General features: G+C 40.3%; 2 protein-coding genes across 2 annotated transcripts in view; both read left to right on the top strand.

The window, feature by feature from the left end:
• The first annotated feature begins 233 nt into the window (after nucleotides 1-233).
• On the top strand, nucleotides 234-2,019 carry esm1 (endothelial cell specific molecule 1). The gene is made up of 3 exons (XM_022762874.1): nucleotides 234-652; nucleotides 1,103-1,246; nucleotides 1,438-2,019. Exons 1-3 carry the CDS (start codon nucleotides 346-348, stop codon nucleotides 1,530-1,532), a joined length of 546 nt encoding a protein of 181 aa, XP_022618595.1. The 5' UTR covers nucleotides 234-345; the 3' UTR covers nucleotides 1,533-2,019.
• Nucleotides 2,020-11,547: 9,528 nt separating this feature from the next.
• Nucleotides 11,548-18,744, top strand: part of arhgap24 (Rho GTPase activating protein 24) — a 67,293-nt gene continuing 60,096 nt past the window's right edge. Inside the window, exon 1 of the mRNA XM_022762880.1 lies at nucleotides 11,548-11,620. The gene's annotated coding sequence lies outside the window, so the exon portion shown is untranslated. The remainder of the gene's footprint in view (nucleotides 11,621-18,744) is intronic.

The raw sequence follows: 18,744 nt of genomic DNA on the forward strand, positions 1-18,744 counted from the left end.
GCTCAGTCACTCACACAAAAACAAACCAAAGATAACTTATGACATCAGGTCACACGGATTTCAATTCCTGGATGGCGGTTCAGAGTTAATCCCACTTCCAAACCGGATTTCTAAAAAGGGGGCTGACTGGCAAAAGGGACGACAACACCGGAATGAGGAAATTGACGAGGGGCAAGCCATGTGCAAAACAAAGTTGTTCATCGCTGATAACCATGCAACCTGATGAACCAGAGGTCACTCCACTCAAGTCTCCCCGAGGCGACCCTCTTCTCCGTGTCTTCCCGAACAAACCGCTCATCCAAAAGCCCAGCAGCAGCCTTCCACCGACTCTCCCTGCATCCAGTGATGTCTTTTCTCCTCATCACAGTGCTGTCCTCACTTCTGCTGCGAGATGCTGAGGCGTGGGGCGCCAACGTCAAGTACGCGGTGAACTGCCCCGACAGATGCAACGCGGAGCGGTGTGGCGGGACACAGCGGTGCACACGGACGGTCCTGGATGATTGCGGCTGTTGCCAGGTCTGCGCAGCCGGCAGAGGGGAGCACTGTTACCGCACAGTGTCGGGGATGCACGGGGTGAAGTGCGGACCGGGATTATTCTGCGAGTTCTACAAAGATGAGGACGATTACGGTGACGAATATGGGATTTGCAAAGGTAAATTTGCATTAAATGGGCTATTTCAAAAATCTTGCTGCTCTTTCTGCATGCTGCGTTTTGAACAGAGTGATGCTCTGCTGCACCAAATCCCAATGTCCCATTATGTTTTCACTGTCTTTTAGGCTCTATTTTCTTAATTATCACAATAAACAGCACCACTGCCATATGACCAGAGAGGCTCATGTGCAGACCTGTGCACCCTTGCCTAAAATATTAATTGGTTATTTAACTTGATCATTTGCCCCTAATCTTTCTATCATCTGAGGCTTTAGTTAAGGTACTGAAACATCATTGCTGCTGCTGATCCCAGATCAGTTAATGATTGTGAATTAGAGTCTGTAACACTAACTAAAAAGTGGAGCCCACATGAGGTCCACTAATCTTTTTCTCTGCTTATTCTTTGTTCATAATGTTTAAGTAGCCTAATGTTCTTTTTTTTCTTTCCAGACTGTCTGTATGGAACCTATGGGGTTGAGTGCCGCAACACATGCAACTGCAAAGGAGGCATTTGTGACAGGGAGACAGGAACTTGTCTCACCCTCAAATTCTTTGCCAAAATCGCCAGCAAGCTCAAGACTGAGCCCCAAGCAGGTAAAAATTATTGAGGCTTCTTAAAATAAAGATAGCTCCTACTGCTTTTTTTAAATTATTTTTTTTTAAACGTTCTTATCACCAGTAAATTCTCAGTGTGCTTGTAGCAGACAAATGTCACACCAACATGACTAAATTAAGTTTTGCATGTTTGCATGAAGTGAGAGATGAATGAATCCTTGTATTTTCAGGGGGAGATGGCGGCTCAGGAGAGGTCAGCACTGCCCAGAACACAGATCAGCACACAGACAGATCCACTGCTCCGAAGCGGCTCAACCCTCGCTGACAAGTGCTGACAAGACTGAATCTTTTCAGTGTAAATGTAGCATTAACTTATAAATGATCTGAAAGATATATTTTATTATGTTAAATGATAAACAGACTTTTTTACAGCATTTGGAAGTTTTATTTTTGGTTTTTTTGGCCCTTGTCTGACATCTTTTCTAATGAAATATGCAGACTATGTTATTATCTCTCTCTATCTCTCTTTTATTGCTTTATATCTGTTTGTAGAGTAAATTAACTAGAATGATCCAGTTCCCCATTAGCTCCAGTGTCGACCTGAGTCTCTCAGTTCGTGTGCCTTCAAACATTATTGTTGAAGTAATGAGAGTTAATGTCACAAGAAAGGGCCGTGTGTTTATTTTCAAACTGGATACAGCAATAAGTTCTCCATTATGATATTTTATTTGTACTGTATATATGAAAACATGGGAAATATCATGTATGTGACACCAGCCAATGTAAAGAATGCTCTTACAATTAAACCAAAGTTATCACTGACTGCTGTCATTTCATTTTCATTGCCTAGTTTATCTGTTAACTTTATTAGATGTGCATCATTTCAAAGAGAAACTTCATAATCTAAAAACAATGACAGAAACAGGCTCAGTGGTTTTCTGATACAGTGATCAACAGTGAAATATAAACCTTATCCATGAAGGCAGTTCAATATAACTATACTATGATTTAAACATGTCTGCGTAGTCAAACCAATTGAAGTGCTGCAAAATAAAGGATAAATAACACACAATTACCAAATGGGAAGGACAAATGAAGAGGACCATAGTAAAAGTACATTTGCTTGTACATAAAAGTACAAATAAATACAAAGTGTAAAATAAAAGGATGGGATGACAAAAGCATCGAGCGGCTCCACTCATCTCTCAACACTTGATGACTGTATTATCTATAGATGCAGAGTCAAGCCATACAGGTCATTTTTTGTTGTTTTATTGTGATCTTTTTTTTCCCCTATGCTCAGAATAACTTCAGTGTTTTCATACGCATGTCGGCACTCCGGGCTCTTTTACTCTGAAGGCCAACAGTATCTGTATGAATGCTGCAAAGACTTCTGTGTCTATCAGTTACTTTGTCTCTTTGCAGAAAAACTACAAATCTCTGTCACAATGGCACAGAGATTAAAATAATCTATAAAACTAAATCATACCAAGTGAATGAAAGTAGAGAGTGGAGGTTTGGGCAGCTTTGGACCATGCTGGAATAAAAGTTCTCACTGAAACATCTTTGGGATTGGTGTGTTTAGTCGGTTCATAATTAAAGTCAAATAAAATGGTGGCTGACATGCAAGACAATGCAAGTTTAGAACTTGTGTGAGCACTTTATGCAGTGTTTCTAGAAGAATTTGACACCTCAACATGTTGCAGAAACACCTGGTTACAAATTGGGAGGACCAAGAGACTATGGTAGATTGAATTCTGAAAAAAGAGGGGGAGACATTTATATTCTCAGGATGACATTCATTTATGGGAGGTGGAAAAAAATGTTAAGAAGTCCGGAGAGAAGTATGTCTTTTGACCAAAAGGAATTCTTGTTTCCCATGTTGATATGGAACAGTGTATCCAAACACTAGAGCAGAAATGGTTATTATTAATGCTGAGAAATATTCAGGCATCCTTGACTTTTAAGTTGTGGAACGCAGTGCTTTTCTCCGCTTCCACAAATGGCAAAATATTCTTTGTTCCCATGCAGAAACATCTCAGTCATACTGAGAAAATACTTTCACCACTAATAGAATAAGAACTTAAGAGCAAAGACGAAGTTGCAGGCTTCTCAAAAGACGTTATCACTGGTGGGAGAGAATTCGGAAAAACTCCTCTGACTTTGCTATTTGAAGAATTTTCTCAACTTTACTCTGACTATAACGCTGTATTGGAATAGATGAAGATCTCAGGATGAGCCAAGAATACAGACTCACGAGTCAACATGGGACAAAAAATTACAATGATTTAAATTTTGAGACAATGCTCAAGGTATTTTCTTGAGAAGAATTTCCTCCCTGGAGGAAAACATTCATGACACTCTTTCAACTCTTTTCGCAATCCTGACAATTTCAGCTCATACACCAGAACTGAACTGAATCATTTTCCTGAGAGAGCAGACAAGATATCATCATTTTGTAAGTGAGCGGCATCCTAATATTCAGCGCCACTTTGCATAAGAATTACATTTTTATAAAGTTTTATAAAGTCCTGAAATTCTTTTTCTTTGAATCCAGAACAAGTAGCTTTCATTTGAATGTGTGTAAATGTATTAACTAATCATATTGTATCAAACTAAATATATTAATTAACCATGCATTTAGCCATAAAAAAAAAAAAGAAAAAAAATTGACAAATTGAATTAAAAAATTAAATGTACTCACATACATAGTGGTCTAAGATAAAGCTAACCACAATAATCATCTAAAATATTCATTGTCTTTGTGATTCTGAATTTAAAGGCCAGAATGAAACCTGAAATCATTTATGATCAAACATGATAAGTCACCCTTGATTAGAGGAGGATGCCTTTTCTCTTCATTCCCCTATAACACATCAGCAGGCACAGAGTTAAAGTACAAAACATCTAATGGAGATGAAAATTATATCAAACATTTTGGACAAAATGTCAAAAATAATCCTGTCCCAGTTAAAAATATCTCTTATTAGCCTCACCTCTGACTCTTGCTGTTACAAAAATGTTTTCCAGTATTCAGCTTGTTTATTTCCTGTGCTTCCTGACACCTGTGAAAATGGCCCTTCTTCCTGTTGTTGTTGTGTCTGTCCAGGGGAGGAATTTAAAAGCAAGTTTTTCAAGTGACACTCCAAAAGCTGGGAATTTATAAATGTCACACAACACAGCAAAGGCCTTATCCTCTTGTCAGGAGTCAGAAGAGGACACTTCCTATCTGATTTATTTAATTATTATTTCAAAGAAAGCTCAACACCTAAACACTCGTCAACAAGCACACTGTCCCTGAGACACATTTTGAAATAGGGTAAGCTTTCATGTAGTTGTGAATTAGATTAATATGAGCGATTCTATAACTATGATCCACATTTTAGTTTGAGGTTATGTTTTCAGAAAAAAAAGTGGGAATTGAAGAATCAAAAACAGGAATGGTACAAGAAGGACAGCAAATTTCTTTGTCTGAAAACTACAAAATCTGCAGGATCAAACTTGGAATTAATGTAGGTCAGTTTTCTCTTCTTATTTCATTTTTTTACGATAAATCTGAATTAAAGATGAGAGCTTTAATACCTATTAACGAATTGCAAAATTAATTTGCTGGAATTTTGTATTATTACATAAGAGTCGAATTCATAATGAGTAAAGTTCCCTGAAACACATGAATTCACCACAGGGATGTAACTCCTCAATCCAAGGACAAGGTGACACGCAAGCACACATGCACACACACACACACACGCGCACACACACACACACACGCACGCACGCACACATAATGATACAGGTATGGGAGCAGTCTTGTGTATGAGGGCAGGAGTGTTCTTAGTTGCTCAGACCCGAATGTTCCTCTTATTCCCCTGAGAACTGACAGGCCGAGGCCTCGCAACTAAACAAAGGACCCTGGAAAATAACAGGAAAGCGTTGGTGAGAAATACCCTTTATCTGACTCCCTGAACACGTCACTGCCGCCTCTGCAGAAACAAAGGTGCGTGAACGGAGTAGTAAATAACACTGATTTACTGCAAATAGATGTTCTGGTATTTACAGTTTGGCCCTGTCTCAACAGGTTGTTTATTGTAGCTGCAGAATGACAAGGCTTATTGGAGACAACACATAAACACTGCAAACAAGGAAATTAAGTGGTTTGATTGATTACACTGATAGCAGATATCACAAGTGAGGCTTGTGAAATGTAAGGAGAGGCACTTTAGCTCACACACTGTCACGTCACTTGATTCAAGAAATGGAAGCCAGTCTGATTAATGAATTCTGTGGCTCCGTCATCCCAGGGTTTCCCCCTACTTTTTTTTTTTTGTTTGTCTTAATGGTTCTCAGAAACATTTTTCAGTAAACTGGCAGCGGCTACACAAGCGGCCAGAGCCTTGACCTCAGCGACCTGACAGACTGCCGACCCCTGGAGGGATTGTCTTTTTCTTGGCAATATGACGTCAGAAGGAAAATTTTCCAACAGGTTTATTATCAATAATGGCTGACCTCCACAAGATTATGTAGAGTTTTTGGATGTTAGTTTTAGTTGACAAATAAATCCACATTTTTCATAACTGTCACATAGTCTCTTAATGTAATTGTACTACTTAAGAGTGGTTTCCTGTTACATGATTGGTGAATTGACATTTTGGTCTTGATTAGTTGGAATATTGTGTTTGGTGTAAAAAGAATTTTTTCGCTTATTGTGATTTTGTTCTTTTTCTGCTTCTCCCTGCATCAGAAAAAAGAATCACTGAGCACCAGGAACACCACACTTATTCTTGATACAGCGTTTGCTCTCAAACAACCTCATTTCTTCGTGACCGCAGGTTGTTGGAAAAATGACTTTGATTTTTGTGCTCCATGTTGACATAATTGCATCTCATCACTTCTGCAGATTCGTCAGCTGCACATTCATCTCCCATTCTACCACATCCGCGAGGTGTTCTTCTGGATTGAGATCTGGTGCCTGGGGAGGCCATTAAAGTTCATTTGAAAGCAGTTTTGGACGACTTTTGCTTTGTGGCATGGCACATTATCATGCTGGGAGTAGTCTTTAGGAGATGGTAAATTGTGGCCATAAAGGAATGCACATGGACAGCAGCTATAGACAGTGGCATTCCCACAATGATTGATATTGGTATTAAGGGGCCTAAAGTGTGCCAAACAAGCATTTCCCACACTATAACAGCACCAGCCTGGACTGTTGACACAAGGCAGGTTGGGTCCATGGACTCATGCCGTTGACACCATATTCAGACCCAGAAAATTGATATTTGTAAGGTGTTTCCATCCACACAACTGCTGCTCACTGGATGCCTTTCGTTTTTTACACCATTCTGAGTAAAAACTCTGTTGAATGTGAAAATCTCAGGAGATCAGCAGTTTCAGAAATACTCAAAGTTGGTCTGGCACCAACAATCATGCCACAAGATCATATTGTTTCTTCATTTTGATGTTTAATATGAACATTAACTGAAGCTCCCGACCTGCATCTGAATGATTTCATGCATTGCACTGCTGCCACACGACTGGCAGATTGATTAATTGCATGAAAATGCAGATGTTCCTAATAAAGTGCTCTATAGTGTGCACTATATAATGATAAATCCAAATTTTTGAAGTGGTGAATAAGTACTCACATTCAGTCCAGATTTTTGAAATGCATCTACACTGCCTCATATTGGTATGACACATGGACCTCTGGTGGCTCTGTGATGGTATTGTATGATATAGTTATTTTGCATGTATTTTCCATTCAGTTTATCCTGGAGCTCTGACAAACTAACCTCAATATGAGATTTCACTTTAATTTTTTAAATTTGGGTTCAAGTCTATCTAATTGCAATATGTCTCATGAGAATTTTATGGTATTCAGCCAAAATCAATAAGGGGGCCACTGTCACAGCCGTAAATCAACACACAAATAATTCCTTCAAAAAGCATACAGTATTAATGTGATGACTATTGGTATGCGTGTAGATCTTTAAAGATGAACAGATATAGTTATAAACCAGGTTGTCAAATGTCCAAATCCAAACGTTTTAGAAGTCACCACCAGAGAGCAATATTGCATCAAGGAAAACAATGAGATATGATCTTTGTTGTGGAAGAAAGGTACACCAGTGTCTCTCAAGAAAAGATCAACTTTATCTGATGGAAAATTGCAGTAGTAAAGAAAAGACTGTAAATAAGAGTATAATTAAACAAATGAGGATTGAAAATAAGGAATGATTACTGTCCCATAGATAATTCATGTGCCACAGTATTGGCATATGTAGAGGTGCAGAGATGTTTCCAGTTGATGGAAGCCAAGGTCAACTGAAGTTTTCAGTTAGGAGGAAGGAAAAATGCCCCAGGGCCAGATAAATAAATACAAGAACGGTGTGTGTTTGTGTGTTCACCTTTCAAAACAACTGTCAGCAAGTTAAACGAGAGATATTCAGCCTTCCTACTGTGTTTTTCTGTCTCCATTCAGGCCAAGAGACAAAATGAGACACACAGTGACGTCTGTAAAAGAATGTAGGGGGTGACCCTGACCTCGAGAGACAACACCTCCCTCATCGACTCGTGTGAGGACAATCTCCTTGTCTCTGTTTTATTCTTTCATTACAGTCAGTGGCAGAGAGCTGACAGGAATTGAGGGAGGAGAGAGATGGGATAATTTGCAAACCCAGACAGTGTGGTTAATGATCACTTTAAATTCCTATAGGCTACCAGGAAGCCTCCAATTTTTGCAATTTTATTTCAATACTTTTTTTTTTTTTTGTCATGGTCACCTTTTTAGATATTAAACTGACAACAACTAAACTTGGCCATTTGGGGGCAGCAGAAACAAGCTGTGAGGATGTGAGGATGTGAAGCTGTGTAACGTTATCATCACCCTTTTGAAGTTAATAGGGCAGTTACCTGTAAACACGTCCAGCACATACAGAGCAACAGCAATAGTTTGTATTTACTTTGTGAATTTAAGTCCAATATTCACTTCAATATTAGCTCTATTTTGGCAGATACCAAAAGATATTTGGCTCTTCAGCTGCTAAATGCTTCACTATGTTCACCAGCTCACAGGTAACTTTGCTGCTTGGTGTTGTGCTTTTAGAGTTTTTTTTCACCATTGTCAATATCAAAGTATTTGATTAGTTGATTGTTTCTGTTTTAAATAGAGGTATCTAAGGCCTCTTCAGTTCACTGAGACTGCTCTCCCACACACACCTGTTCAGAAACAAAACCTTTTCCACTTTCCACTTTGTTGATATTCACTCTGTTTTAACAAAGTCTTCAATAAAATGCTGAAGTGGAAATCAAGAAATCAGTGGTCCGTCTGTGCTTGTTATTTCCTTGATGCAAACAGGAACTGCTGCTGCCATGGTCAGACACTTGCCAACAGAGGTCGCACACACACACACACACACACACTCAGGGACACCAACCAACCAGTGTTGTTCAGTTACTGTTTTCATTCACAAGCAGTAAGCGGTTGAAGTGAACACTACATGTTAATATTTTAATGGTAGAAGCCTGAAAAATTATATAATCAAAGAACTGTGTCTAAGTGTCATCTCAGTCCACTGGGAGAGACTTTTTGTCTACGTGGGCCTCCAAAGATTTTCATAATCTGTCCAGAAGTCACCAACTGTCCAAACCCTCCGAGTCGAAGGCCATGAGAACAGCAGACCCATTGAGAACATTTTAATTCCCAGAGGCTTCCTCTGTGAAGATTCATCCATTCTAATCTTACGAGTTATCTCCTATCACATAGACTATCTCATGGGAGTAGATGCAGCTCCGGTTTGTTTACAGATGGCCACTTCTTACGTCACAAGGTCACAGTGTTTCGTGTTAAGCATTCCACGTCCTGCAAATATAATAAAACACGCTGAAGGATGGCGGCGGACAGATGGCTCAGAGGCTACTGTTGTTTGTTCTCAGCATTTCATTTAATCTTCCTTTGATCAAATGAGGCTTTAAATGGCACCTAAAAGACTCACCCTCTGAGTGGTGATTATAGTTTATCTGAAGGAATGAATTCTCAGAGTTAACTGGTGAATATAAGTGTCTTTGCACTGCTACAAATAAAAAAAATCACTTGACCAATAAGGCTACTCTTTCAATGACATGCCATTCAATTTCATAATAACATTTCATGTAGGGTTACAAAAGGTAACAAAGAAGACTCAAGCATGGGACACAAAATATGTACTAAGGTCAGGATCTCCAGATGGGTCTCAGGATGTTTAAACAAATAACATAGAAGAAAATTATTATTTTCCTTACACAAAATACTTTAAATGTAACAATACCGGCAGGAAAAATCTTTCCGTTTTCCTGCCAAAATCTGATTGTGGTCTGTGCATTCAGAAAAGTGGCAGGTTGAAAGTTCGGGCAGATTCATGTTCTGCTGCTGACGCTTTGATCGATCATTTGACAGATGTTAATAGAAAGTCCAACAGTGACAGTATGACGGTATACATCATCAACTCTGACCACACTCCTGCCTCACTGCTTCTACTCTGCCTATAGATCAAACAGATCAATACATAATGTGCTTAGCCCGGCCCTACACTTGACCCTTTGACACCTTAATAACCCAGCCAGGATCATGTTTGTTGACAAAACCTCCTCCATATTCAACGCCAAGACAGTCGTCTGTCACCTTACTCAACCAGCTCCTCTACAACTGTGTCACAATACACACCACACCAGTCAGATTTACCTCCATTCACAGAATAAGTATGAGCTTGCAAATAAACTAATTTCCATCCTGATGATTTGATTTTGAGGAAGCAATTATTGTTGAAATATCAGCCACCTCCTATTTAGATTGGAATCTAATTCCTTATTACGTATAAATGAGCCAGGGGATGAGACATGCCAGGGATGCATTAAAGTTCTGTGAAGGTTCTGTATCTGTCTTGTGTGGATAATATAAATTGTTGCTTGCATGTTGGCTATTTCAGTACATTAAAAATTGGGAATAGACTTCTTTTGGTGGTGGAAACTTGTCCATCTGAATCTGATGAGATTTAGATGCAAATCACCATTAAAAAAATTGAACTCAGCCTACCTCCTCCGTCTTCCAGCTCTCCAGTGAATATTTTATTACATATAACTACCTATATTTCATTTTTAGAGCTTGCATGAAAGCCATGCATTGGAATCTCTACAAGAGTAAAAAATTTTTCAAGGTTTTTTGCCTGTTCTTTTGTCATAAATCAACAGATTCTGGTTATTAAGCAGGTTGTGAGAAGTAGATAAGGAGCTCAATGACTGCATGATTGAGCTCAGGAATGTACTGTGTATGCCATAACTACAGTACGGCTCTAACTATGAGACCATCTCCATTTATCATACACATTTTACGTTTTTATTCTTATATATTACAAACTGTTCTCCAGGCATGCTCTTCAGAGGAAGCCACTGTGAGACTATGGAATAGACAGTAAACAAGATGCACTTCCCACTAGTGTGTATACAGCTGGGCTTGCACCAGAGTGAGGATAGAGTCACTGAATAAATGTTTGTTAAGCTGCATGCACGCAGTCATTTGTATATGTCATCTTGAAGACGCCTTAAAGATGGGGCAGTCCTCAGTGTCTGTGTGCTGGATTACTCACAGAGCATGTATGAAAAATTCAGGATATGAGCCGTAGCAAAGTTTGGTCATTTCTCGGATGTTAACACTTTGAGCAGCGAGGAACACAAGTGTGGGAGTTTACAAACTGCCAGTTGCTTGTGTGTAATCTGAAATACAAGAGAAAGTCAGCTGCACTGCTGGAGCACTGCTCAGTTAGAGCTCTCACCTTAAGACTTCCTCAAACATGCTCTCTCTCTAACGCACGCACACACACACACACACACACACACACTTTCCCCCTCCCTCTCTCCTCCCCCCCTCTCCTCCTCCTCCTCCTCCTCCTCCTGTGTAACCAACATACACACGCACTCTTCTCAGACTGAGTGTGAGCTTCTCAACAGCAACGATGACTGGAGGAGCGAGGACTGCATAGGCTTCAGTGTTGGGAGAGAGAGAGTGTGTGGTGCATGTGGTGTGCATGTGTCTGGGTGGACTCCCTCTGTAATGGTGCCCCATGTGTGACTGTGCTGACCGCGACAGCCATCCTGTCCACAGCGGAGACTTTCTCAGCATGCAGATGGTGTGAGCAGTCAGGGGAAAAGTTTGTAACAGCTTGTCTGAGCTTCAGCTAACTCAATCCACTCTGCACACACTGAGAGGAGGAGCAGCAGCAGCAGCAGCAACAGCAGCAGTAGAGCTGGAGTACAACTTCAGCTTGCCTCAGCCCAGGATTTCTGTTGTTGTTGATTGATATCCTGTCACTGGATTGGGTAAAATAGGTGTGCATCACCGCACGTCACAGCTGAGGGATTTAAACAAGGCTCTTTATTTGAAAGGTGAGTCTGCAGTTTGATATTGTACGATTTCATAGTGTTGTTTTGCCTCTTAGATGTTGTTTTACCTGAATTTTGGTGAATTTGTGGCAGTGCCCCCATTGGTCTTGAGTCACATTAACATACAATAGGAATATGTAATAGGAATATGAAGATGCTGCAGGCAAATGGTCTGACTGATGGGTCCAATCTGGAAGGATATAGTCATCCTTACAGATACAGTATGTAATTTACATTTTAAGCAGGTATCGCTGGAGGTGAACTTTATATAAATTGCAGTAGTAATATTACATTGTCTAGCATAGCAGAATATGGTAATAGGGTTTTAATGGAGCTTCCGGATCGGTGTAATATTTTGCATGTGTTTCATTTACTTTCGACACATATGACCCTGCACCACAAGCAGAGGAGGTCAGCAAGTGCCTTCAACTTACTCAACAATGATCAGAGACATCAGTGCTTTTGGTGACTGAACTTCAGACAAACTTCAAGCATAGTTCATTTTCTAATGGATTTGAACTCTAACTTAATGCCTCATTAATGTGATCTATTTCCACTGTGTTAAACTAGCGACAGAAGTCATCCAGCTGTGTCACCAGCACTAAGTGTCATGTGTCATAGAGAGGTTGGAGCAGAGATGCACCAGGGAAAATAAGCGCACAACTCTGTATTCATATATATATATAATATAATATAAAATACATATAAAAATATATATGTGTGTGTGTGTGTGTGTGTGTGTGTGTGTGTGTGTGTGTGTGTGTGTGTGTGTGTGTGTGTGGATCACACCTGTGTGGGCATGCCAGGGATCTGTGAAACACATTGTGAAAACGACTAAAAGCTATAATCTTTATATGAAGCATATTAGCAACATTGTTAGCCTGTAACAACATAAGTGAAACACCAATTTACTGTCAGTAACTATAGCAACAGCTGTGGGACAGCTGGAAAGCATCAGTTTTCTGTACTTTCAGGTACGTTTTAGTCACATCATTAAAATTCAGTGGCTGTTAGACCAGCATTTTGCGAGGCACTTGCTAATTCTGGTGCAGGACATACAGATGGCAAGACCGTTGCATGTGCCATCCAAAACACTGACCCCCCTGTCTGGCTGTCGGCTGAGTAAACAGACAAGAAAGCTCAATTATGTCTGGATTAATGTGCTAGTTGTGCTGCATGTGTGAGGATGACTGCAAATATGCACGGCATACCAATAATGTTAAAAGGAAGTAGAAAAGTAGAATAACAAAAGATTTCAAACATTAACGAATGAAAGGAGGGGAGGAAAAACCAAGGAGGGAAAATGTTGGTAAAATGGCAGGGAGGACAGAAAAAGATGTCTGCAATTTGTTTCCCCCCACCTGCTGTGATAATGGAAAAGAAAGATACGAAGGCAAACAGGGCATGAGCTGAGCTAGAAGGGGGGGTAAGATATGATGACCGCCGTGTGCCAGGAATGTCTGCAGTGCACAAGCCATGGTGCTGGAAAGCCCAGGGATCAGGTTCCCTGTGTCAGCTGCCACACTCGACTGTTCCCAGGTCTAACTCTGTGATATCTGTTTATCGAGACAGGAAGGGATGGAGACGAGGGGCAAAAGCAGAGCTGAAATCAAATTGGAAAATTCATAGGTAAAGGATTAGTTTTACATTTCGGGAAATGCACTTATTTGATTTCTGGCAGTTGAAAGAGAAGATTGATAACTACTGTCGTGTCTTACATAAGACCACAGCCAGCAGCTGGTTGGCTTAGCTTAGTACAAAGACTTGAAACAGAGGGAAACGGCTACACTGACTGTTGGCGGGTAACAAAATCTACCTATTAGAACTTCTACATTTCACTAATTAACATGACATGTCTCACTTGTATAAACTGAACAAAAACCGGTGTTTAAAAATGACAATTTGCCATTATTATTTTGTTGCTAGGCACACTAGCTTCCTGGATTCTCCACTGGTTGTCTGGCAAATGCTCAAAGGCAACCAATATTCCTTATAACCCCCGAATAGTTGATGCTGTGTTCCTAATACCTCAGAGGTCTGATGTCAGAACTGGGAATGACGAGTTAACCGCGTTCCAGTATAACGTCGGAAGCTTGTCATTGTTGTTGCTTGCTTGTTGTTGTTATTGATAACAATACCAGTCCATAGTAATGCATTATGTGGGATTTTGCACATACAAACACTGTTACAATATGTCCTAGAAGTTGGACAGTACTGTGTATACGACTGATTTTATGAGACACAGATAAGGCAGAAGTACTTTCCAATTTCAGTTTCCAACTGGGAACACAGAAATTCTGACTTCTATGCTAAGCTAAGCTAACTGACTGAATAGGTATACAAATGTCAAACTACTCCTTTTTACACCAGTTAAATTTATGGCACAGGCTAGTTCACTCTGAGAATCTATAGTAATTTCATGTTTATGGAGGTTAAAGTGCAGAGTCAGCTTAGCTTTCCCCAAACTGCTCCGGGAAGCGAGGTGTGATTTTCAGCACACTTTGTAACCTTGTGTATCTTATTTTGTGAGGAAAATACCCTCTTCTATTCACATATCTGCTGTACAAAAGAAAACCACATCAACAGTATCATTCATCCAGTTGTAACAGTCTGTCAAACACATGCAGAATGAGTCATTGTGAAGTCCTCATCTCTCCACAGGGCCGTTGCTCAGTTCCCAGACACACTGTGACACATGGTATGGAGGAAAATAGAGAGGGAGGGGTGGCAATGCAAGTGAGGGGGTATCACAGTGAGTGTATCACACCAAAAGCGCTAGGAAAGGGGGGCACATATGGCGTCTAAATCAGTGTGTAGACAAAATAGCCACTGACTCATCACATCGATTCATACAAAGCCTGCGAGTTTATTAGGCATTCAGCAACAGGAGCAAAAACTAAATTTATCTCCAACAACTAATCCTTCTGTGTTTCTGATACATTGTATGACCCAACCTCACCTCCTCTCCTTTCTCCCTGCCTCCACCCATTCACCTATGTCTCTGTGACTCACGGTGTGTTGTGTGGGTAGTCTCTGATCATGGACTTTGCATGGACCTGCCTCACAATGAAGGATAGCTGCTTAAATCCCAACCTCACTGAACTCCCCTTCAGCATTAAATCTTGATAGACCTGGCCTGTGTGTTTGTTGGATAGAGCAATGGATCAGTTTTTTTTTTCCTTTTCTGTGCGTGTGTGAGAGAGAGAGTACTTCCATCTGTGACGGCTCTGAAGCCCTTCCTCTTTCACATCCTCTCCAGCGATTAGCACAGCAACAGCACAGCAAGAAACATGCCCTCCTCTCACCTCTGCGACTTTTCAGCAGGAGTCTTAACAGAAACAGACTTCTCTTGAGGTAGCAGCTTTGGTAGCGGAGGGTTATATTTGTCTTTAACACATGTGGGTCATGGAGGCCCTACTGTGCAGACTTTAAGAGGGAAGGTTGCTTAGGGATATTTAAAGGGTTGACAGCACTGACTGGCAATGTGAAGTTCATGTTTCCTCTGTTGCATGTTCTGTTGATAGTTTTTGCTGTTAGCAGGGTACTGGGGTATATACATTGACTTTGATCTGAAACTGCCTTGGAGAGATGGTTGGTAATGAGACACAGACAGAGTTCAAGTCATTGCCAGGTGGAATCAGTCAGTTGTCAAACATGCTGACTTGCATACATCAGGAAGTGACCACATCCCAGTATTCTTTGCTTGATGGACATAGATAGATAGATAGATAGATAGATAGATAGATAGATAGATAGATAGATAGATAGATAGATAGATAGATAGATAGATAGATAGACAGATAGATAGATATTGTACTGTCAAAAGAGATGTAATCAGACTTGACAAGACTAAATGGTAGCACTGTTTTGACCCACTATAGTGTCTTTCCTGTTTCACGCACCATTGACCTTTGCATCATCCAAGGAAAGTTGGCACATGGGTTGCTGGCAAGTACTGAGGCCAATGTGGAGTACAGCAGCTGCTGCAAATGTAAAACTGAGGGCTGAAGACAGACAGATGGAGATGGCACTGTCTGCCACATGTTAAAGGTCATGAATAAACAATGCTATTAATCATTGCATCATTAAGGCTTCAAGCAAGAGATTATTTATATTACTCTGATCATTGAGAACCTTTAATATGAACACAAAATTGCTATGATGAGTTGTCATCAACATGTTTTGAAAAAATGTAATTTATGGAAAGAGATTGCCAGTTGACCATTAGCTAAACTCCTCCCCTTGACAGCTATTGTCCAATCATAGTTAGAAAAGTAAAAGTAATTAGGCATGGCAGACTTGTCAAGCTTTGGTGGTGTGCATTGTACTGTAAGAGATATAGTACTCATCCTCTCCTTTGGAGGCTGGTGTCCTAAAGGAGTCCTCTTTATGTAGTTGTTAGCATGTCTGGCTAACTAGCTTAATACCAACAAACTTTACCTCCAAGGCCAAAGAACACATCATTAACTAATTAAATGTTAACTAATACAGTTTGTGGGATTACAGGTTAAGTTCATGAACCACCACAGGATAGTATGTCCCCAGTGTGGCAGCTGGGCTGGCCATGGATGCTATCAGGTTTTAGGCTAACATTAGCAGCTTTGTACTGCTTATTGTATTTGGGGAAGTTTACCTCCCAGCAACCCATGCCAAACTCGTTAGCGTTACATCTACCAAACACATTGCTTGGCTAGTGCTTACTCTGAAATTCTATTGTAACCTTAAAACCGAAAACATATGGTATAAAAATATGTAAGCTACACAACCAAACAGAATTTTTTTAGAATCACTAAGGTCTACAGCACAATACAAGAAAAACCTATAACACATTATCCATGGATCGTCAACTGGTTATCATGTGGTAGCCATTAAATGCATATTAATACCAGCAGAGACAGCGGTTTCAACCAACTCATGAAGCTAATTTTAACTTAATTAGCTAAGAGAACAATGTTTGCCAGGTAGAGAGACGTTTTATCTGCCTCTGTTTGAAATCAAGGTGAAGTGGTGAACCTGCCCCTGTTATTATTGTAAAGTGAATGTGTGCTGTGTAAGAATAAAGAGTTAGACAGGTGTACCAACAGTAACTAAGTGGAGGGGCTTAGCAAACTGTCATCTGTTTGAAAACTGTGAATTCATGTCACATTATGTTGGTAAGATGCACTTAGTACACATTCATGTTTACCACATTGGTCTGTGATGCTTTATAGCAACCACAGGATGGGAAAGGCAGCAGACCTAAGTTTGCTAAGTGCAGTTTTTCTTCGAAAGAGTGCTCCCTTGCTGCGGTTTTGACCGGCCACTTCCTGTGGTCACAGAAGATTTCCTGCCACTGTCCCTGCACGACACCAGAATTTTTGGCAATTTAGGCAACAGTCTGTACAGTCTCAACAAGAGGGGGAATTGAATGCTCTTTACTTTGTGGACCAAATGTATGGTTTAGGTAACTGGGTATTTTTAGCCCCAAAAAACCTTCCCTAGCACAACTTTATTTTCCCAAAGGATGAGCCAGACTGTGAAGTGAAGCCTCAATCTCCTTTCCTCCCAACTGGCTCAATTCAGACAGTTCAGGCTTTTGTGTGCTTTTAGCTTCAGTACTTTCCCATATGGGGAGCAAACAGTGTGTGTATGCACAGGCAACTCGCAACCCCCTGATGCTGTGAGACGGGTCCTGTATGGACAAGAGGGTCTGCAGTATCACATTTCAGAGATTTTATAGTCTCATCAAACATGCTTTCTTGTTTAGACCTCTAGGTAACCTTATTTCCTCAGTGTTGGTATCATGTTATCCAGGATGTATCCAACATATGGTGCATCTGACATCAGTTACACATGCAGAAAAAGTTGGCTGAGTAATGCAAAAAGGTTGCTATCACTTTCTTTGTGAATTATCCTGAGGTGTGTATCAGCCCACAGAATCCCATAAAACACAGGGCCCTTTTTGTTTTTATTATGCATAGGTTCATCATCACAAGTATCAGTTTACATCAAATGGTTCTGTCCCAGGAAACAATAGGAAATGATTTATTGCACAGTTCAGAGCCTTCTTGGCTGCTTTGAGAACAACTTTCATCCTTAACAACACATCAGACACTTTGTATGATTTCACTGACAGATGCAAATTTTTAAACCAACAAAAAGGCGTCCCTAAACCCAATATAGCCTGGCTCTGTATCCATCCATCCATTTCACTGATGGACAGACAAAGAACATGAGTACGTCTTTGCTCAAATGGAGAATAACTCTAATTGTAGTTTGAAAGATTTGTACCCCACATAGAGAACTTCCTCCCTTCTTTTACTCGTGGGGTTTGAATTCTTCTTCTACTGCCACAGAGCCACAGATATGTTGCATCCTGCTAACAAATTATAGTGCATGCCACAAAAACCTTAGGGGGCTGATTCGTGACTATCTTTGTGTCCTCCTTTCAAGTGAGTGCACAGTATGTGTTTGTGGTGTGTGTGTGTGTGTGTGTGTGTGTGTGTGTGTGTGTGGCTGTGGCTGTGGCTGTGGCTGTGGCTGTGTCTGTGCCGTATACTGGGCTGTTGTTTTTGTTTATAGTGAAGGTCAGGGTGTCTCTTCTCACAGACTGCTAAGTATGGTCAAAGTTCTTAGGCGTGCTGTGAGAAAATTCTGTGACTTCCTTAAACTCATGAATGTTACTTGACAGAAACAGATTAAAACTGTTACTAGACATGAACAGTTAATTGCCACTTTGGAAATGAAATCCTCCATCATACTGCCAAATTCATTATTCCAGAAATCAGACTTGACGTCATGAGCAAACTTAAAGAGGAAAATTGGGATTCACGTCAATCTCAAGTTACTTCTCTCCCTAGTGTGTAAAAAGTTTAATTGCAAAATTAGTCCTCTAGCAATTTTGAATGCAAGTCTTGTTCAATTTGAAAGAATTATATTTTTCATTTCATTCTGTTTTATTTTCAGGCTGCCTCGGGTAAAGTAGATATCCTATGTCTTTGTTTTCAGTGTTGCTTTTCTAATCTTGTTATTATGGCTGGGGAAAAATCATCACATATCTAGTTCTGCCGCTTATTTGTGGAAACTGAGGCTCATTGGGCAGAGACGCTACTGCCACACAGAAAGATACAGACACATACACCTGCACA

The sequence above is a fragment of the Seriola dumerili genome, unplaced genomic scaffold, assembly GCF_002260705.1.
Source record: "Seriola dumerili isolate Sdu_G_001 unplaced genomic scaffold, Sdu_1.0 BDQW01000450.1, whole genome shotgun sequence".
Lineage (NCBI taxonomy): Eukaryota > Metazoa > Chordata > Actinopteri > Carangiformes > Carangidae > Seriola > Seriola dumerili.